The sequence below is a fragment of the Bombina bombina genome, chromosome 5, assembly GCF_027579735.1.
Source record: "Bombina bombina isolate aBomBom1 chromosome 5, aBomBom1.pri, whole genome shotgun sequence".
NCBI lineage: Eukaryota > Metazoa > Chordata > Amphibia > Anura > Bombinatoridae > Bombina > Bombina bombina.
In genome coordinates this window covers 555887031-555909742 of record NC_069503.1, presented here as the reverse complement: position 1 = coordinate 555909742, position 22712 = coordinate 555887031, and the positions used below count along the sequence as shown (strand labels likewise).

The window sequence follows — 22712 nt, the reverse complement described above, 5'->3', positions numbered from 1 at the left end:
GTCGTTGGGGTAGTTATGCCGACTAACTCTCGTTTCAGACCTTTTGACTCCCACTTTAGGGACTCACGCTCAAATGGCGCCAAGTACATCAAGGGCACCCATAGCGTTTATTTTACTAGGGGATTCTGTCGAGTGGAAAGTTATGCATTAGTCTGTGGGTGTTTTTTTTTTTTTTTTGACTCAGGGAAGATGATTTAACCTGATTCTTATATTTCTACATTTAAAATTTATGCTTGAGAACCTCCACTTGTTGCTCAGGGAGGCTTTGGCTGCTCTGAATGAATGTGTACAATCGCAGGGTCAGAGAAATTGTGTAGACTGGATAAATAATATGCAGTGCCGGTGTGTACTGATGTTTTTCCAATACCTAAAGAGGTTTACTAAAAATTTTTTTAATAAGGAATAGGATAGACCAGGTGTGCCGTTCTCTTCCCCTCCTATTTTTTAGAAGAATGTTTTCTAATAGTTACCACCACGGGACTTCTGGCAGACAGTTCCTAAGGTGGAGAGAAGAGTTTCTACTCTAGCTAAGCGTACCACTACCTCTGGCGAGGACAGTTGTGCTTTTTAGATCCAATGGATAAAAAATGTTTATTCAACAGGGTTTTATCCTGCAGCCCCTTGCATACATTGCTTCTGTCACTGCTGCTGCGGCGTTCTGGGTTGAGTCTCTTGATGAGGCTTTACAGTTAGCGACTCCATTGGATGAATATATTTGACAAGCTTATGCTAGCCAATTCCTTTGTTTTCTGATGCCTTTGTTCATTTGACTAGACTAACGGCTAAGAATTCTGTTTTTTACTATACTGGCGCGCAGAGCGCTATGGCTTATATCATGGTCAGCTGTCGTGACTTTAATAAATAAGCTACTTAACTTCCCTTCAAGGGGCAGACCCTATTCGGGCCTGGTTTGAAGGAGATTATTGCTTATATCACTGGAGGAAAAGGTCATGCCCTTCCTCAGGATAGGAATCAAGGGCCAAAAAAGGTCTAATTTTCGTGCCTTTTAAAACTTCAGGGCAGGTGTGGCATCCACTTCCTCTAAGGCAAAACAAGAGGGAATTTTTGCTCAGTCCAAGGCGGTCTGGAGACAATTGGACCTGGAACAAAGATAAGCAGGCCAAGGAGCCTGCTGCTGCCTCTAAGGCAGCATGAAGGAACGGACCCCTATCCGGTAACGGATCCTATAGGTGGCAGACTTTCATTCTTTGCCCGGGCGTGGGCAAGAGATGCCCAGGATCCCTAGGGATTGGAATTTATATCCCAGAGATATCTTCTGGATTTCAAAGATTCCCCCCCCAAAAAAGGGGAGATTTCGCCTTCACAATTATCTGCAAACCAGATAAAGAAGGAGGCATTCTTACATTGTTGTGTACGAGATCCATCCAGTTCCAAGAGAGGAACAGGGACAGAGTTTTTACTCAAATCTGTTTGTGGTTCCCAAGGTGAGGGAACCTTCAGACCTATTTTGGATCTAAAGATCTTAAACAAATTCCTCAGAATTCCGTCATTTAAGATGGAAACTATTCGTACCATCTTAACTATGATCCAGGAGAGTCAATAGAGGACTACAATGGATTTGAAAGATGCTTATCCTCACATTGTGATGCTTAAAGATCACCTTCGTTTTTCAGGTTTGCCTTTCTAGACAGGCATTACCAGTTTGTAGCTCTTTCCTTTGGGATATCTACAGCCCCAAGAATCTTAATGGAGGTTGTGGGGTCGCTTTGGCGGTCCTTAGGCCGCGGGGCATAGAAGTGGCCCCTTAGTTAGACGACATCCTGATACAGGCGTCAAACATCCAAATTGCCAAGTCTCATACGGACGTAGTACTGGCATTTCTGAGATCACATGGGTGGAAAGTGAACAAGGAAAGAGTTCTCTATCCCCAATCTCAAGGGTTTCCCTCCTAGGGACTCTGATAGATTCTGTAGAAATGAAAATTTACCTGACGGAGTCCATGTTTTCAAAGTTTCTAAATTTCTGCCTTGTTTTTCATCCCATCCGCGCCCTTCGGTGGCTCAGTACATGAATGAAATCGGCTTAATAGGTAGCGGCAAGGGACATAGTACCGTTTGCACGTCTACATTTCAGACCGCTGCATACTCAGTCGGACAATATACATGACTGTGGCTTACATCAGCCATCAAGGGGGAACAGAAGTTCCCTAGTGATGTTAGAAGTCTTACAATAATTCACTGGACAGAGACTCACTCTTGTCTATCAGCTATCCATATCCCAGGTGTTGAGAACTGGGAGGTGGATTTTCTAAGTCGTCAGACTTTTCTTCCGGGGGAGTGGGATTTCCTCCGGAGGTCAAGACCAAGCAGGAGAGGGCTTTGGTGTTTTTGACAGCGCCTGCGTAGCCACGCAGGACCTGGTATGCAGATCTGGTGGACATGTCATCCTTTCTATCACGGTCTCTGCTTCTGAGACAGGTCCCTCTACCTCAGGGTCCTTTCAACCATCTAAATAGAATCAATCTGAGATGGACTGCCTGGAGACTGAACGCTTGATGTTATCAAAGCATGGCTTCTCCGAGTCAGTCATTGATACCTTAAATACAGACATGAAAGCCTGTCTCTAGGAAAATTGAACATAGATATGGTGTAAATATCTGATTGTTATGAATCCAAGGGTTACTCATGGAGTAAAGCCTGGATTCCCAGGATATTATCTTTTCTCCAAGATGTTTTTGAGAAAAGGGTTGTCAGCTAATTCCTTAAAAGGGACAGATTTTTACTCTGTCTATTTTTTTGCACCAGCGTCTGGCAGGTATTCTAGACGTTCAGGCATTTGGTCAGGCTTTGGTTAGATCCAAGCCTGTGTTTAAAACTGTTGCTCCACCATGGAGCTTAAACCTGGTTCTTAAGGCTCTTCAAGAAGTTCCGTTTGAACCTTTTTTGTTCCATAGATATCAATCTTTATCTTGGAAAGTTCCTTTTGGGTAGCTATTTCCTCGACTCGTAGAGTCTCCAAGTTATCTGTGTTACAATGTGATTCTCCTTATCTGGTCCTTCGTACGGATAAGGTAGTCCTGCGTACCAACCTGGGTTTTTTCCTAAGGTGGTATCTAACAAGAACATCACTCAAGAGATAGTTGTTCCATGCTTGTATCCTAATCCTTCCTCAAAGAAGGAACGTTTATTACACAATATTGGACGTGGTTTGTGCTTTAAAGTTTTACTTACAAGTTACTACAGTTTTCATCAAACGTTCACCTTGTTTGTTGTCTATTCTGGACAGAGGAGAGGTCAAAAGACTTCAGCAGCCTCTCTGTCTTTTTGTTAAAAAGCATAATTCATTTAGCTTATGAGACTGCTGGACAGCAGCCTCCTGAAGGGATTGCAGCTCATTCTACTAGAGCTGTGGTTTTCACTTGGGCCTTTTTTAAATGTGGCTTCTGTTGAACAGATTTACAAGACGGAGTCTTGGTCTGCGCTTCATACTTTTTCAAATTTAACAAATTTGATACCTTGCTTCTTCGGAGGCTATTTTTGGGGGAGAGGTTTTTTTTTTTTTGGTTTTTTTTTACAGGCAGTGGTAACTTCCGTTTAAGTACCTGCCTTGTCCCTCCCATCATCCGTGTACTTTAGCTTTGGTATTGGTATTCCATAAGTAATGGATGATCCGTGGACTGGATACACTTAACAAGAGAAAACATAATTTATGCTTACCTGATAAATGTATTTCTCTTGTAGTGTATCCAGTCCACGGCCCGCCCTGTCACTTTAAGGCAGGTAATTTTTTCATTTGAACTACAGTCACCACTGCACCCTATGGTTTTTCCTTTCTCTGCATGTGTTCGGTCGAATTACTGAATATGGCAGTTAGGGGAGGAGCTATATAGCAGCTTTGCTGTGGGTGGACTCTTGCAACTTCCTGTTGGGAAGGAGAATATATTCCATAAGTAATGGATGATCCGTGGACTGGATACACTACAAGAGAAATAAATTTATCAGGTAAGCATAAATTATGTTTTTGGGGTGTGGATTATTTTTTCAGCGGAATTGGCTGTCTTTATTTTATCCCTCCCTCTCTAGTGACTCTTGCGTGGAAGTTCCACATCTTGGGTATTTATTATCCCATACGTCACTAGCTCATGGACTCTTGCTAATTACATGAAAGAAAACATAATTTATGTAAGAACTTACCTGATAAATTCATTTCTTTCATATTAGCAAGAGTCCATGAGGCCCTCCCTTTTTTGTGGTGGTTATGATTTTTTTGTATAAAGCACAATTATTCCAATTCCTTATTTTTTATGCTTTCTCACTTTTTTCTTATCACCCCACTTCTTGGCTATTTGTTAAACTGACTTGTGGGTGTGGTGAGGGGTGTATTTATAGGCATTTTGAGGTTTGGGAAACTTTGCCCCTCCTGGTAGGAATGTATATCCCATACGTCACTAGCTCATGGACTCTTGCTAATATGAAAGAAATTAATTTATCAGGTAAGTTCGTACATAAATTATGTTTTTTTGCTTGTTAACTTGATTTAAAGTGTTTTCCAAGCTTGCTGGTCTCATTGCTAGTCTGTTTAAACATGTCTGACATAGAGGAAACACCTTGTTCATTATGTTTAGAATCCATGGTGGAACCCCCTCTTAGAATGTGTACCAAATGTACAGATTTCACTTTAAGTAATAAAGATCATATTCTGTCTTTAAAAAATTATCACCAGAGGAATCTGACGAGGGGGAAGTTATGCCGACTAACTCTCCCCACGTGTCAGACCCTTTGACTCCCGCTCAAGGGACTCACGCTCTAATGGTGCCAAGCACATCTAGTGCGCCCATAGCGTTTACTTTACAAGACATGGCGGTCATGGATAATACCCTGTCAGCTGTATTATCCAGACTACCTGGGTTTAGAGGAAAGCGAGACAGCTCTGGAGTTAGAAGAAATACAGAGCATACTGCCGCTTTAAGAGCTATGTCTGATACTCCCTCACAATATACAGAAGCTGAGGAAGGAGAGCTTCTTTCTGTGGGTGATGTTTCTGACTCAGGGAAAAAGATTCAACCTGATTCTGATATGTCTACATTTAAATTTAAGCTTGAACACCTCTGCGTGTTGCTCAGGGAGGTTTTAGCTGCTCTGAATGACTGTGATACAATTGCAGTGCCAGACAAATTGTGTAGATTGGACAAATACTATGCAGTACCGGTGTGCACTGATGCTTTTCCAATACCTAAAAGGTTTACAGAAATTATTACTAAGGAATGGGATAGACCAGGTGTGCCGTTCTCTCCCCCTCCTATTTTTAAGAAAATGTTTCCAATAGACGCCACCACACGGGACTTATGGCAGACAGTCCCTAAGGTGGAGGGAGCAGTTTCTACCCTAGCTAAGCGTACTACTATCCCTGTCGAGGACAGTTGTGCTGTCTCAGATCAAATGGATAAAAAGTTAGAGGGTTACCTTAAGAAAATGTTTATTCAACAAGGTTTTATTCTACAGCCCCTTGCATGCATTGCCCCAGTCACTGCTGCTGCGGCTTTCTGGTTTGAGTCTCTGGAAGAGTCTTTACAGGTAGAGACCCCATTGGATGACATACTTGACAAGCTTAGAGCACTTAAGCTAGCCAATTCTTTTGTTTCTGATGCCATTGTTCATCTGACTAAACTAACGACTAAGAATTCTGGTTTTGCTATTCAAGCACGTAGGGCGCTATGGCTTAAATCATGGTCAGCTGACGTTACTTCAAAGTCTAAGCTGCTTAACATTCCCTTCAAGGGGCAAACCCTATTCGGGCCTGGTTTGAAGGAGATCATTTCTGATATCACTGGAGGAAAAGGTCATGCCCTTCCTCAGGATAGGTCCAAATCAAGGGCCAAACAGACTAATTTTCGTGCCTTTCGAAACTTCAAGGTGAGTACAGCATCAACTTCCTCTAATGCAAAACAAGAGGGAACTTTTGCCCAGTCCAAGTCGGTCTGGAGACCTAACCAGACCTGGAACAAAGGTAAGCAGGCCAAAAAGCCTGCTGCTGCCCCTAAGTCAGCATGAAGTATCAGCCCCCTATCCGGTAACGGATCTAGTAGGGGGCCGACTTTCGCTCTTCGCCCAGGCTTGGGCAAGAGATGTCCAGGATCCCTGGGCGTTGGAAATTGTATCCCAGGGATATCTTCTGGACTTCAAAGCTTCTCCTCCAAAAGGGAGATTTCACCTTTCAAAATTATCTGCAAACCAGATAAAGAGAGAGGCATTCTTACACTGTGTTCAAGACCTCCTAGTTAAGGGAGTGATCCATCCTGTTCCACAGGAGGAAGGACAGGGATTTTACTCAAATCTATTTGTGGTTCCCAAAAAAGAGGGAACCTTCAGACCAATTTTAGATCTCAAGATTTTAAACAAATTCCTCAGAGTTCCATCATTCAAGATTGAGACTATTCGTACCATCCTACCTATGATCCAGGAGGGTCAATACATGACTAAAGTGGATTTAAAGGATGCTTATCTTCACGTTCCGATACACAAAGATCATCATCGGTTTCTCAGGTTTGCCTTCCTGAACAGGCATTACCAGTTTGTAGCTCTTCCCTTTGGGTTAGCTACAGCCCCAAGAATCTTTACAAAGGTTCTGGGGTCACTTCTGGCGGTCCTAAGACCGCGGGGCATAGCAGTGGCCCCTTATTTAGACGACATTCTGATACAGGCGTCAAATTTCCAAATTGCCAAGTCTCATACGGACATAGTTCTGGCATTTCTGAGGTCGCATGGGTGGAAGGTGAACGAGGAAAAGAGTTCTCTATCCCCTCTCACAAGAGTCCTTTCTGGGAACTCTAATAGATTCTGTAGAAATTAGGATTTACCTGACGGAGTCCAGGTTATCAAAACTTCTAAATTCCTGCTGTGTTCTTTATTCCACTTCTCGCCCTTCGGTGGCTCAGTGTATGGAAGTAATCGGCTTAATGGTTGCGGCAATGGACATAGTGCTGTTTGCACGTCTACATCTCAGACCGCTGCAACTATGCATGCTCAGTCAGTGGAATGGGGATTACACAGATTTGTCCCCTCTACTAAATCTGGATTAAGAGACCAGGGATTCTCTTCTCTGGTGGCTATCGCGGGTCCATCTGTCCAAGGGAATGACCTTTCGCAGGCCAGATTGGACAATTGTAACGACAGATGCCAGCCTTCTAGGCTGGGGGGCAGTCTGGAACTCCCTGAAGGCTCAGGGATCGTGGACTCAGGAGGAGACACTCCTTCCAATAAACATTCTGGAACTAAGAGCGATATTTAATGCTCCTCAGGCTTGGCCTCAGCTAGCGACAATGAGGTTCATCAGATTTCAGTCGGACAACATCACGACTGTGGCTTACAACCATCAAGGGGGAACAAGGAGTTCCCTAGCGATGTTAGAAGTCTCAAAGATAATTCTCTGGGCAGAGATTCACTCTTGCCACCTATCAGCTATCCATATCCCAGGTGTAGAGAACTGGGAGGCGGATTTTCTAAGTCGACAGACTTTTCATCCGGGGGAGTGGGAACTCCATCCGGAGGTGTTTGCACAATTGATTCATCGTTGGGGCAAACCAGAACTGGATCTCATGGCGTCTCGCCAGAACTTCAAGCTTCCTTGTTACGGATCCAGATCCAGGGACCCCAAGGCAATGCTGATAGATGCTCTAGCAGCGCCTTGGTCCTTCAACCTGGCTTATGTGTTTCCACCGTTACCTCTGCTCCCTCGTCTGATTGCCAAAATCAAGCAGGAGAGAGCATCGGTGATCTTGATAGCGCCTGCGTGGCCACGCAGGACTTGGTATGCAGATCTGGTGGACATGTCATCCTTTCCACCATGGACTCTGCCGCTGAGACAGGACCTTCTACTTCAAGGTCCTTTAAACCATCCAAATCTAATTTCTCTGAGGCTGACTGCCTGGAGATTGAACGCTTGATTTTATCAAAGCGTGGTTTCTCAGAGTCAGTCATTGATACCTTAATTCAGGCACGAAAGCCTGTCACCAGGAAAATCTATCATAAGATATGGTGTAAATATCTTCATTGGTGTGAATCCAAGGGTTACTCATGGAGTAAAGTCAGGATTCCCAGGATATTATCTTTTCTCCAAGAAGGATTGGAGAAAGGATTGTCAGCTAGTTCCTTAAAGGGACAGATTTCTGCGCTGTCTATTCTTTTGCACAAGCGTCTGGTGGATGTTCCAGACGTTCAGGCATTTTGTCAGGCTTTAGTTAGAATCAAGCCTGTGTTTAAACCTGTTGCTCCACCTTGGAGCTTAAATTTGGTTCTTAAAGTTCTTCAGGGGGTTCCGTTTGAACCTCTTCATTCCATAGATATCAAACTTTTATCTTGGAAAGTTCTTTTTTTGGTAGCTATTTCCTCGGCTCGTAGAGTTTCCGAGTTATCTGCCTTACAATGTGATTCTCCTTATCTGATCTTCCATGCAGATAAGGTAGTTCTGCGTACCAAACCTGGATTTTTACCTAAGGTGGTATATAATAAGAATATAAATCAGGAGATTGTTGTTCCTTCACTATGTCCTAATCCTTCTTCAAAGAAGGAACGTCTATTACACAATCTTGACGTGGTTCGTGCTTTAAAGTATTATTTACAAGCTACTAAAGATTTTCGTCAAACATCTGCTTTGTTTGTTGTCTACTCTGGACAGAGGAGAGGCTAAAAGGCTTCGGCAACCTCTTTCGTTTTGGCTAAGAAGTATAATCCGCTTAGTTTATGAGACTGTTGGCCTCCTGGAAGGATTACAGCTCATTCTACTAGAGCTGTGGCTTCCACATGGGCCTTTAAAAATGAGGCTTCTGTTGAACAGATTTGCAAGGCGGCGACTTGGTCTTCGCTTCATACCTTTTCAAAATTCTACAAATTTGATACTTTTGCTTCTTCGGAGGCTATTTTTGGGAGAAAAGTTTTACAGGCAGTGGTACCTTCCGTTTAAGTACCTGCCTTGTCCCTCCCTTCATCCGTGTACTTAAGCTTTGTTATTGGTATCCCACAAGTAATGGATGATCCGTGGACTGGATACACCTTACAAGAGAAAACATAATTTATTCTTACCTGATAAATTTATTTCTCTTGTGGTGTATCCAGTCCACGGCCCGCCCTGTCATTTTAAGGCAGGTATTTTTTAATTTTAAACTACAGTCACCACTGCACCCTATGGTTTCTCCTTTCTCTGCTTGTCTTCGGTCGAATGACTGGATATGGCAGTTAGGGGAGGAGCTATATAGCAGCTCTGCTGTGGGTGATCCTCTTGCAACTTCCTGTTGGGAAGGAGAATATCCCACAAGTAATGGATGATCCGTGGACTGGATACACCACAAGAGAAATACATTTATCAGGTAAGCATAAATTATGTTTTTCCAGTCACCGGATCGTTGTCGAGTCAATTTTGAGTACCCTGAGGGCAAGTAGGCGCCACAGAGCTGTGGCAAGGTGCAGGGGCTGTTTTCATTGTTAAAGTCTATTTTTTTTTAATTATAATGTCTCTTTAAAGGGTGATTTAACCTTTGCTTATAGGGTGCAATAATTTTTGGCAAAATTGAACTGTTTTATATAATTGTTTAGTGATAAAAATCGTTTTTATGGCAGTTCAGAAAAATTGTTCCGCTTTTATTTCTTAAAGGCGCAGTACGTTTTCTTTTCAAAAAGTTTTTAGAATCCGTAAATAAGGCGTTTTACGACTATTGTGGCTATTGCTAGTCTGTTTAACATGTCTGAACTTAAGTAAACTCCTTGTTCTATGTGTTTAGAAGCCATTGTGGAACCCCCTCTTACTTTATGTACCTCTTGTACTGAACGGGCCTTACAATGTAAAAAGCATTTTTTATGTAAAGACAGTGTGCCTAAGGATGATTCTCAGTGTGAAGAGAATCAGGATATGCAGACTAATTCTCCCCAAGTGTCACAACCGTTAACGCCCACCCAAGTGACGCCGAGTTCCTCAAATGCATCTAATTCTTTTACTGCAGGATATGGCTGCAGTTATGTCAACTGCCCTTACAGAGGTATTATCTAAGTTACCAGTGTTACAGGGTGAACGCAGTAGGTCAGGAATTAATGTGAATATTGAATCCTCTGATGCTTTGTGGGCTATTTCCGATGGGCCCTCACAGGGATCTGAGTTGGGGGTCAGGGAAATTTTGTCTGAAGGAGAACTTTCGGACCCAAGAAGTATGTTACCTCAGACAGATTTGGACGTCATGTCCTTTAAATTTAAGCTAGAACACCTCCGCCTGTTACTTCGGGAGGTCTTAGCGACTCTGGATGACTGTGACCCTATTATGGTACCACCAGAGAAATTGTGTAAAATTGACAAGTATCTAGAAGTACCCGCTTACACTGATGTTTTTCCGGTTCCTAAGAGAATCTCGGAGATTATTAAGAAGGAGTAGGACAGACCGGGTATACCGTTCTCTCCGCCTCCTAATTTTAGGAAAATTTATCCCATATCAGACACCATTCGGGACTCTTGGCAGACTGTCCCTAAGGTGGAGGGAGCTATATCTACCCTGGCTAAGCGTACAACTATTCCTATTGAGGACAGCTGTGCTTTCAAAGACCCTATGGATTAAAAGTTAGAGGGTCTTCTAAAGAAATTATTTATTCATCAGGGTTTCCTTTTACAACCGACAGCCTGCATTGTTCCAGTGACTACTGCAGCGGCTTTCTGGTTTGATGCCTTGAAAGAGTTTAAGATTGAGACCCCCTTAGAGGATATTTTAGATAGAATTAAGGCTCTCAAGTTAGCTAATTCTTTTATCACAGATGCCGCCTTTCAAATTGCTAAGTTGGCGGCTAAAAATGCAGGATTTGCCATTTTAGCGCATAGAGCGTTATGGTTAAAATCATGGTCTGCTGATGTGTCATCTAAGTCAAAGCTTTTGGCTGTTCCTTTCAAGGGTAAGACCCTATTTGGGCCTGAGTTGAAGGAAATCATCTCTGACATTACTGGAGGTAAATGTCATGCTCTACCTCTGAATAAGTCTGTTAAGAGTAGGGGTAAAAAAAATAATTTTCGTTCCTTTCGGAACTTTAAAGGAGTACCCCCTTCTTCCTCTTCCTCCACGAAGCAGGAAGGGAATTTTGCTCAGGCCAAGTCGGCCTGGAGACCCAACCAGGCTTGGAACAAGGGTAAACAACCCAAAAAGCCCGCTACTGCTACCAAGACAGCATGAAGGGGCGGCCCCCGATCCGGGACCGGCTCTAGTAGAGGTTAGGCTTTCTCTCTTTGCCAAGGCTTGGGCAAGAGATGTTCAGGACCCCTGGACACTAGAAATCGTGACCCACGGGTATCAACTGGAATTCAAAGGTTTTCTCCCGGATATCAACTGGAATTCAAAGGTTTTCTCCCAAAAGGGAGATTTCTTCTTTCACGATTGTCTGTAGACCAGATAAAAAGAGTGGCGTTCTTACGTTGTGTAAAAGACCTCTCTACTATGGGAGTAATTTGTCTCGTTCTAAGACTGGAACAGGGGCGGGGGTTTTACTCAAATCTTTTCATGGTTCCCAAAAAAGAGGAAACTTTCAGACCCATTTTAGATCTCAAAAGTCTAAACAAGTTTCTCAGAGTCCCATCGTTCAAGATGGAGACTATCCGAACAATTTTACCAATGATTCAGGAGGGTCAATATATGACTACCGTGGACTTGAAGGATGCATACCTTCATATTTCTATTCACAAGGATCATCATCAGTACCTAAGGTTTGCCTTCCTGGACAAACATTTTCAGTTCGTGGCTCTTCCCTTCGGGTTGGCCACAGCACCCAGGATCTTCACGAAGGTTCTAGGGTCCCTTCTGGCGGTTCTCAGGCCGCGGGGCATAGCAGTGGCGCCTTATCTGGACGATACCTTGATTCAGGCGTCGACTTATCTAACAAAGTCTCACACAGACACAGTGTTGTCCTTTCTGAGAACTCACGGTTGGAAGGTGAGTCTAGAAAAGAGTTCACTAATTCCACAAAGGTTCCCTTCTTGATTGATTCTGTAACCATGAAGATTTTTCTGACGGAGGTCAGAAAGTCAAAAATTCTAAATACTTGTCGAGCCCTTCAGTCCAATCCTCGGCCATCAGTGGCTCAGTGTATGGAGGTAATTGGATTGATGGTGGCGGCAATGGACATCATTCCGTTTGCTCGGTTTCATCTCAGACCACTGCAACTGTGCATGCTTGGACAGTGGAATGGGGACTATACAGGGAGTGCAAAATTATTAGGCAAGTTGCATTTTTGAGGATTAATTTTATTATTGAACAACAACCATGTTCTCAATGAACCCAAAAAACTCATTAATATCAAAGATGAATAGTTTTGGAAGTAGTTTTTAGTTTGTTTTTAGTTATAGCTATTTTAGGGGGATATCTGTGTGAGCAGGTGACTATTACTGTGCATAATTATTAGGCAACTTAACAAAAAACAAATATATACCCATTTCAATTATTTATTTTTACCAGTGAAACCAATATAACATCTCAACATTCACAAATATACATTTCTGACATTCAAAAACAAAACAAAAACAAATCAGTGACCAATATAGCCACCTTTCTTTGCAAGGACACTCAAAAGCCTGCCATCCATGGATTCTGTCAGTGTTTTGATCTGTTCACCATCAACATTGCGTGCAGCAGCAACCACAGCCACCCAGACACTGTTCAGAGAGGTGTACTGTTTTCCCTCCTTGTAAATCTCACATTTGATGATGGACCACAGGTTCTCAATGGGGTTCAGATCAGGTGAACAAGGAGGCCATGTCATTAGATTTTCTTCTTTTATACCCTTTCTTGCCAGCCATGCTGTGGAGTACTTGGACGCGTGTGATGGAGCATTGTCCTGCATGAAAATCATGTTTTTCTTGAAGGATGCAGACTTCTTCCTGTACCACTGCTTGAAGAAGGTGTCTTCCAGAAACTGGCAGTAGGACTGGGAGTTGAGCTTGACTCCATCCTCAACCCGAAAAGGCCCCACAAGCTCATCTTTGATGATACCAGCCCAAACCAGTACTCCACCTCCACCTTGCTGGCGTCTGAGTCAGACTGGAGCTCTCTGCCCTTTACCAATCCAGCCACGGGCCCATCCATCTGGCCCATCAAGACTCACTCTCATTTCATCAGTCCATAAAACCTTAGAAAAATCAGTCTTGAGATATTTCTTGGCCCAGTCTTGACGTTTCAGCTTGTGTGTCTTGTTCAGTGGTGGTCGTCTTTCAGCCTTTCTTACCTTGGCCATGTCTCTGAGTATTGCACACCTTGTGCTTTTGGGCACTCCAGTGATGTTGCAGCTCTGAAATATGGCCAAACTGGTGGCAAGTGGCATCTTGGCAGCTGCACGCTTGACTTTTCTCAGTTCATGGGCAGTTATTTTGCGCTTTGGTTTTTCCACACGCTTCTTGCGACCCTGTTGACTATTTTGAATGAAACGCTTGATTGTTCGATGATCACGCTTCAGAAGCTTTGCAATTTTAAGAGTGCTGCATCCCTCTGCAAGATATCTCACTATTTTTTACTTTTCTGAGCCTGTCAAGTCCTTCTTTTGACCCATTTTGCCAAAGGAAAGGAAGTTGCCTAATAATTATGCACACCTGATATAGGGTGTTGATATCATTAGACCACACCCCTTCTCATTACAGAGATGCACATCACCTAATATGCTTAATTGGTAGTAGGCTTTCGAGCCTATACAGCTTGGAGTAAGACAACATGCATAAAGAGGATGATGTGGTCAAAATACTCATTTGCCTAATAATTCTGCACTCCCTGTACAAATTTATCTCCTCCGATAAATCTGGATCAAGAGACCAGAAACTCTCTTCTTTGGTGGTTGTCACCGGATCATCTGTCCCAGGGGATGTGTTTCCGCAGATCCTCGTGGGTGATAGTGACAACGGACGCCAGTCTACTAGGCTGGGGTGCAGTCTGGAATTCCCTGAAGGCTCAGGGTGTATGGACTCAGTTGGAGTCTCTACTTCCAATCAATATTCTGGAATTGAGAGCAATATTCAATGCGCTTCAGGCGTGGCCTCAGTTGGCTTCGGCCAAATTCATCAGATTCCAGTCAGACAACATCACGACTGTGGCTTACATCAATCATCAGGGAGGAACGAGGAGTTCCTTAGCTATGACCGAAGTATCCAAAATAATTTGATGGGCGGAGACCCACTCTTGTCATCTGTCAGCAATCTACATCCCAGGAGTGGACAACTGGGAAGCGTACTTTTTAAGCAGACAGGTTTTTCATCCGGGGAGTGGGAACTCCATCCGGAGGTATTTGCCTCTCTGATTCTCCTATGGGGCAGACCGGAATTGGATCTGATGGCGTCTCGTCAGAATGCCAAGCTCCCAAGATACGGATCCAGGTCGCGGGATCCTCAGGCCGAACTAATAGATGCCTTGGCAGTTCAACCTAGCTTATGTGTTTCCACCGTTTCCTCTCCTTCCCCGGGTGATTGCTCGGTTCAAACAGGAGAGAGCTTCAGTAATTCTAATTGTGCCTGCGTGGCCACGCAGGACTTGGTATGCAGATGTAGTGGACATGTCCTCTCTGTGGAAACACCCAGTGAGACAGGACCTTCTCATTCAGGGTCCTTTCCAACATCCAAATCTAATTTTTCTGCAGCTGACTGCTTGAAGATTGAACGCTTGATTTTATCTAAGCGGGGATTCTCTGATGCGGTCATTGAGACGTTGATTCAGGCACGTAAGCCTGTCACTAGAAAGATCTATCATAAGATACGATGTAAATATCTTTTTTGGTGTGAATCCAAAGGCTACTCATGGAGTAAGGTTAGGATTCACAGGATTCTGTCATTTCTCCAAGAAGATTGGAGAAAGGGTTATCAGCGAGTTCCTTAAAGGGACAAATTTCTGCTTTGTCAATTTTGCTACACAAACATTTGGCAGATGTTCCAGACGTTCAGTCTTTTTGTCAGGCTCTAACCAGAATTAAGCCTGTGTTTAGACCAATTGTTCCACCCTGTAGTTTGAATTTAGTTCTTAGTGTTCTTCAAGGGGTTCCGTTTGAACCCATGCATTCCATAGATATTAAGTTGTTATCTTGGAAAGTTTTGTTTTTGGTTGCCATTTCTTCTGCTCGTAGAGTTTCTGAGCTTTCAGCACTTCAATGTGACTCGCCTTATCTTATTTTTCATTCTGATAAGGTGGTTTTACGTACCAAACCTGGTTCCTTCCTAAGGTTGTTTCAAATAAGAATATTAATCAGGAAATTGTTGTTCCTTTTTTATGTCCTAATCCTTCTTCTAAGAAGGAGCGTCTGTTACATAACTTGGACGTGGTCCGTGCCTTGAAGTTTTACTTGCAAGCGACTAAAGATTTCAGTCAATCATCTTCATTATTCATTGTTTTTTCTGGAAAGCGTAGGGGTCAGAAAGCTACGGCTACCTCTTTCTTTTTGGCTGAAGAGTATCATCCGCCTGGCATATGAGACTGCTGGACAGAATTACGACTCATTCTACTAGGGCTGTGGCTTCCTCATGGGCATTTAAAAACAATGCTTCTGTTGAACAGATTTGCAAGGCTGCAACTTGGTCGTCTCTTAATACTTTTTCCAAATTTTACAAATTTGATACTTTTGCTTCTTCTGAGGCTGGTTTTGGGAGAAAGGTTCTTCAAGCAGTGGTGCTTTCCGTTTAGGTTCCTGTCTTGTTCCCTCCCTTTCATCCGTGTCCTGTAGCTTTGGTATTGTATCCCACAAGTAAGGATGAAATCCGTGGACTCGTCATATCTTGTAGAAGAAAAGTAAATTTATGCTTACCTGATAAATTAATTTCTTCTACGATATGACGAGTCCACGGCCCACCCTGTTATTTTTAAGACAGATTTAAATTATATATATTTTTTGTAAACTTCAGTCACCTCTGCACCTTTGGCTTTTCCTTTCTCTTCCTAACTTCTGTCGAATGATTGGAGGGGAGGGAGGAGCTATATATACAGCTCTGCTGTGGTGCTCTTTGCCACTTCCTGTTAGCAGGAGGATAAATCCCACAAGTAAGGATGAAATCTGTGGACTCGTATCGTAGAAGAAATTAATTTATCAGGTAAGCATAAATTTACTTTTTTTCTTCTTCCCCCCTTAGATTGTCTTTGGGTCAATTGTACTACTTATGTTATGGCTTCCTATACGTATAATCAAGACCCTGCTGCCTACTTTTTTACCATATAACGTGATGTTGTACAGGTGAGTACATTAGAACTTTTAATACTTACATGCAATGTTAAATGTATCCCAATCCCATTACTTTAAAAAAAAAAAAAAAAAAAAAATATATATATATATATTTGTAAATCATAGTTTTAATTTTAATTCTTGTATGCTTGTGAAGTGACCTCAAATTAGCACGATAGTTGTTCTTTCGACTCTTCACAAATGTGTATACCCTTAACTTATTACAATATCTGTATTGGTTTGGTTTATGGTACCCTCTTCAGAATGAGAATTAAATGTTTATATTACACACTTTACTTGAATGAGTGGTAGTAGCTATTAGAAAAATAACATTTTGCAATTAAAGGGATAGTTTCACTGCAAAATTATGTTCATAAACTGTTCTCCATATCTGAAAGTTTATGCAACAAGGTTTGCAAGAACATATTCCACTGTTAGTTTGAAATCTGATAATGTCTGGTTTTCTTTTAACTAACTAGTTAATGGGAGAAAGAAAGGCACAGTTAACACCAAAATTGCTATTGTTTAAAAAGATAGCTAACACCTTTACTACCCATTTCAGTATATTAATATTCTTTAAACCTCTAAATTTCTGCCTGTTTCTAAGCCACTACAGACAGCCTCTTAACACACATATATTTAAAGGGCCATAATACCCAAATATTTAAACACTTGAAAGTGATGCAGTATAGATGTAAAAAGCTGACTCGAAAATATCACCTGAACATCTCTATGTAAAAAAGAAAGATATTTTACCTCAAAAGTTCCTCAGTAGCCACATCCATTGTAAAGGATTTCTAAGCAGCATATTAGTATGTCTGTCCTGGGACAGCTAAGGGGATGAGCCTCGTGCACTTTCATATTATTTCCCTATTCAGGTTAAAGAAAGCTTACTATGAAATCTCATGAGTTAAGTCAAATCTCATGAGATCACAGTAAAAGAGTTCATGACCTCAGCACTGCTGATGCTGATTGGCTGCAGTTCATTTCTTCATTTTTTTTTTTTATTTTTTTTTTTACCTGCAGCTGGGAGCAGCTGAGTATAACTTTTTACACAGAACTTACTCTGCTGAGCTGAGGAGATTGTGAGGTAAAATATCTTCCTTTTTTACATAGAGATGCTCAGGTGATATTTTCCTGTCAGCTTTTTACAGTTATACTGCATTAGTTTCAAGTGATTTAGCATATGACTATTATGTCCCTTTAAGTATATATAACCATGTTGGTTGTGCAAAACTGGGGAATGGGTAATAAAAGAATTATCTATCTTTTTAAACAATAAAAATTTTGTAGTTGACCATCCCTTTTAAAAAAATAGTAAATTGAGAAAACTAGTCTACACCAAATCAGTGTAATTCTCTAAACGGTACAAAATAGGGTTATGGTAGAGTCTTTTTAAAAAGTAAATAAAGTCTGAGAGTTTGTACACATAAGTTCACAGTATCCACTTCCTTCATTCTAAGTTGGTAAAATACTTCTCTATCAGCTTAGCTGTGTATATAAGCATATATGAAAACATACGGCTTCTGTTTAATTGTAGCGATGCACCAGTGAGTGAGCTGTCTCTGGAGCTACTTCTTCTGCAGGTTGTCCTTCCAGCATTGCTTGAACAAGGACACACAAGACAGTGGCTAAAGGGACTTGTAAGAGCGTGGACTGTAACAGCTGGCTACTTACTGTAAGTAAAACTAACCAGTTTTATGCAATAAAGTTAATACAGTATATCTCATTTATGGGTGTATGTATGCGTTTGTGTATATATGTGCGTGTTTTTTTTTTTTTATATATAGATAGATTTCTTTCATATAGGTGGTGAGAGTCCACGATCTGTTACAAATGGGAATTGCATACCTACCACTATGTGGAGGCATATTCTCCCAAGACCCCTTATAAAACCCCTCACACATACTTTAGTCTTTACTTTGCCTCCATTGTAGGTGGTTGAAGCAAGAAGATGAGGATGATTTCGTCAGTGAAAAAAGCTTGGTCTGTTTTGAAGCTTGGTTCCCCTCAGAGTACAGTGATTGTCAGAGGGATGTTTTTGGGATATGGTTTGAGATGTGATGGTTTTGCCTCATGAGAAATCCTTCATAGGCCCTCTGTGAATTTGGTTGCCGGGACTCGACTTTTGACTCTCTTTACAGATCTACTTTATACTCCTATTTCATTACCTCTGTTGATATGTTTCAGTACTGGTTTGGCTGTCCGCTTACTTACGTTTTAGTGGAAGAGTGTCTATTGGTAAGTATGTTCTATAATTCTATATAGACACTCATATAGCTTTGATTATGGGCACTTTTAAAATGTTAAAAGTTTATGTGTATACATAGCCCTGGGACATATACCCATATATATATATATATATATATATATATATATATATATATAGATAGATAGATAGATAGATAGATAGACTCTCATATAGCCATATTGTGGGCACTTTTAATTATTAAGTTTATCTATATTTCCTCCTTAATACAGGGAGAGTCCACAGCTGCATTCCTTACTTGTGTTAAATACTGAACCTGGCCATCAGGAGGAGGCAAAGACACTCCAGCCAAAGCCTTAAATACCCCCCCCTCCACACACTTCCCTCATCCCCCAGTCATTCTTTGCCTTTCATCACAGGAGGTTGGCAGAGAAGTGTCAGAAAATTTCAGAGTAGTTCCATAGGAAGGGTATCTACCCTTCGATATGGGACTGGAGTTTTAAGTAGTCTTCACAGCCTCTCAGTGAGAGAATTGATGAAAGTTAGTCTGGAGATGCAGGGAGAGTCTTTCTGCGAAACCATCCAGACTCATATTAACAGCTCCTAAGCAATCAGCGTTGACGAGTTTCGCTGCCTGCTTTTCTTCACTTAAGTCTGTCAGAAGCAATGCTACAGTCTGTCACACTTGAAGGACCGTGTTTCTGTTCCACGGCATAGATTCCAGTAAGATAGTTTCATTTCTTTCATGTATTTGGCAAGAGTCCATGAGCTAGTGACGTATGGGATATACAATCCTACCAGGAGGGGCAAAGTTTCCCAAAGCTCACAAATGCCTATAAATACACCCCTCACCACACCCTTAATTCAGTTTTACAAACTTTGCCTCCTATGTAGGTGGTGAATTAAGTTTGTGCTAAGATTTCTACATTGACATGCGCTTCTCAGCATTTTGAAGCCTGATTCCTCTCAGAGTACAGCGAATGTCAGAGGGACGTGGAGAGTATCACCTATTGAATGCAATGATTTTCCTAACGGGGGTCTATTTCATAGGTTCTCTGTTATTCCGTCGTAGAGATTCATCTCCTACCTCCCTTTTCAGATCGACGTTATACTCTCATATACCATTACCTCTACTGATAACTGTTTCAGTACTGGTTTGGCTATCTGCTATATGTGGATGGATGTCTTTGGGTAAGTATGTTTTTATTACTTAAGACACCTCAGCTATAGTTTTGGCACTTTATTCATTTATATAAAGTTCTAAATATATGTATTGTACTTATATTTGCCATGAGTCAGGTTCATGTATTTCCTTTTGCAGATTGTCAGTTTCATATTTGGGGAAAGTTAATATTAAGAAATATTTTTTTCTTACCTGGGGTTTAGTCTTTTTTTTCAATTGACTACTTTGTTTCAAATTGCGGGCTGACTTAGGCTTGCGGGTGCGCCAAATGCTACACTTTATTGCGTCATTCTTGGCGCGAGAAGTTTTGGGCGCAAAAGGCACGTCCGTTGACGCAAGTTTGTCATTTCCGGCGTCGTAATTGATGCAGAGGTTTCACACAGGGTTGCGTCAGTGACGCGAGTGTGTCATTTCCGGACATGGTTGGCGCCAAAATTTTTTTTAAATTTCATTGTGCGTCACACTTAGTGCCAAACTTTTCTCTTGTAAGGTGTATCCAGTCCACGGTTTCATCCATTACTTGTGGGATATTCTCCTTCCCAACAGGAAGCTGCAAGAGGATCACTCACAGCAGAGCTGTCTATATAGCTCCTCCCCTAACTGCCACCTCCCAGTCATTCTCTTGCAGCTCTCGACAAGGGAAGCAGCTAGAGAGATGTGGTGCATTAATGTAGTTTATCTTCAATCAAAAGTTTATTTTCAAATGGTACCGGAGTTGTACTATTTTAGCCTCAGACAGAAAGTTGAAGAAGAGTCTGCCTGTGGTCTTTGATGAGGTATGTGCAGTTTTAAATTTTTCTAGAGAAATGATAAGCTAGAAAATGCTGACAATACCGGATTTATTTAAGGTAAGCCTGATTACAGTGATTTAATAACGACTGGTATCATGCTTGCTGTAAAGGGTAATATTTTTATTATTTACTCACATTACTGAATAGATATAACGTTTGCTTGAGGTGTATAAACGTTTATTTCATATTGGTGATAAAACTTTATTCTGGGGCCCAGTTTTTCCACATGGCTGACTAGATTTTGCCTAGGGATATTTTTTTAAGGCCCTCTCACTGTGAGTACAGGTTGGGAGGGGCCTATTTTCCATTAGTTTTTGCAGCTTGAGACATCCAGCTTCCCTGAAGGAGTCCCCTGAACATATAGACCCTCTCTAAGGGGTTTTTGTGCCTTCCAAAGTCGTTGTATGGGCAGGTAGGGCCACAGTAGAGCTGTGGCAGTTTGTTGTGACTGTTTAAAAACGTTTATATCGTTTTTTTGATCCGGTTTTGAAATTAAGGGGTTAATCATCAAATTTGCAAGTGGGTGCAATGCTCTTTCAGCCTATTATACACACTATAAAAATTTCGTAAGATTTACTGCTTTTTTCACTGTTTTAGCAGTTTCTGTGATTGTTTTTTTCTCTTAAAGGCACAGTACCATTTTTATTTTTTGCTTGTTCAGTTATTAAAGTGTTTTCCAAGCTTGCTGGTCTCATTACTAGTCTGTTTAAACATGTCTGACATAGAGGAAACTCATTTTTCATTATGTTTAGAAGCCATTGTCGAACCCCCTCTTAGAATGTGTACCAAATGCACTGATTTTACTATAGATTACAAAGACCATATTCTGGCTTTAAAAAATTTATCACCAGAAGAAATTGACAAGGAGGAAGTTATGCCGTCTAACTCTCCCCACGTGTCAGATCCTATAAATCCCGCTCAGGGGACGCCAAGTACATCTAGCGTGCCCATTGCGTATACCTTGCAAGACATGGCGGCAGTTATGAATCATACCCTTACAGAGGTATTATCTAAACTGCCAGGATTGCAAGGAAAGCGAGACGGCTCTGGGACTAGAATAAATACAGAGCTCTCTGACGCTTTGGTAGCTATCTCTGATACACCCTCACAATATAATGAAGCTGAAGCAGGGGAGCTTCAATCTGTGGGTGATTTTTCTGATTCAGGGAAGATACTTCAATCTGATTCTGATATGTCTTCATTTAAATTTAAGCTTGAACACCTCCGCATATTGCTCAGGGAGGTTTTAGCAACTCTGGACGACTGTGACACTATTGTAGTCCCAGAGAAATTATGTAGATTGGATAAATATTATGCAGTACCTACTTACACTGATGTTTTTCCAATCCCTAAAAGGTTTTCTGAAATTATTAATAAGGAATGTGATAGACCAGGTGTACCGTTCTCTCCCCCTCCTGTTTTTAAAAAGATGTTTCCTATAGGCGCCGCTACACGGGACTTATGGAAGACGGTCCCTAAGGTGGAGGGAGCAGTTTCTACTCTAGCTAAGCGTACCACTATCTCTGTCGAGGACAGTTGTGCTTTTCTAGATCCAATGGATAAAAAATTAGAGGCTTACCTTAAGAAAATTTTTATTCAACAAGGTTTTATTCTCCAGCCTCTTGCTTGCATTGCCTCAGTCACTGCTGCCGCAGCTTTCTGGTTTGAGTCCCTAGAGGAGACTCTACAGGTTGAAACCCCATTGGAAGTTATTATTGACAAGCTTAGGGCCCTTAAGCTAGCCAATTCATTTGTTTCTGACGCCGTTGTTCATTTAACCAAGCTAACGGCTAAAAATTCAGGTTTCTCCAACATAGGTGTGTCCGGTCCACGGCGTCATCCTTACTTGTGGGATATTCTCTTCCCCAACAGGAAATGACAAAGAGCCCAGCAAAGCTGGTCACATGATCCCTCCTAGGCTCCGCCTTCCCCAGTCATTCTCTTTGCCGTTGCACAGGCAACATCTCCACGGAGATGGCTAAGAGTTTTTTGGTGTTTAAATGTAGTTTTTATTCTTCAATCAAGAGTTTGTTATTTTAAAATAGTGCTGGTATGTACTATTTACTCTGAAACAGAAAAGAGATGAAGATTTCTGTTTGTAAGAGGAAAATGATTTTAGCAACCGTTACTAAAATCGATGGCTGTTTCCACACAGGACTGTTGAGATGAATTAACTTCAGTTGGGGGAAACAGTGAGCAGACTTTTGCTGCTTGAGGTATGACACATTTCTAACAAGACTTGGTAATGCTGGAAGCTGTCATTTTCCCTATGGGATCCGGTAAGCCATTTTCTTAGTTTTAAATATAAGAATAAAGGGCTTCACAAGGGCTTTAAAGACTGGTAGACATTTTTCTGGGCTAAAACGATT

At 41.7% G+C, this 22712-nt stretch overlaps 1 protein-coding gene across 1 annotated transcript in view; it reads left to right on the top strand.

Annotated features, from left to right (window-relative positions):
- LOC128661552 (E3 ubiquitin-protein ligase MARCHF6) overlaps positions 1-22712 on the top strand; it is a 415446-nt gene that overhangs the window by 171922 nt on the left and 220812 nt on the right. Inside the window, exons 10-12 of the mRNA XM_053715795.1 lie at positions 16072-16172; positions 17701-17838; positions 18098-18186. Of these exons, the coding sequence (XP_053571770.1) occupies positions 16072-16172; positions 17701-17838; positions 18098-18186 (328 nt within the window). The remainder of the gene's footprint in view (positions 1-16071; positions 16173-17700; positions 17839-18097; positions 18187-22712) is intronic.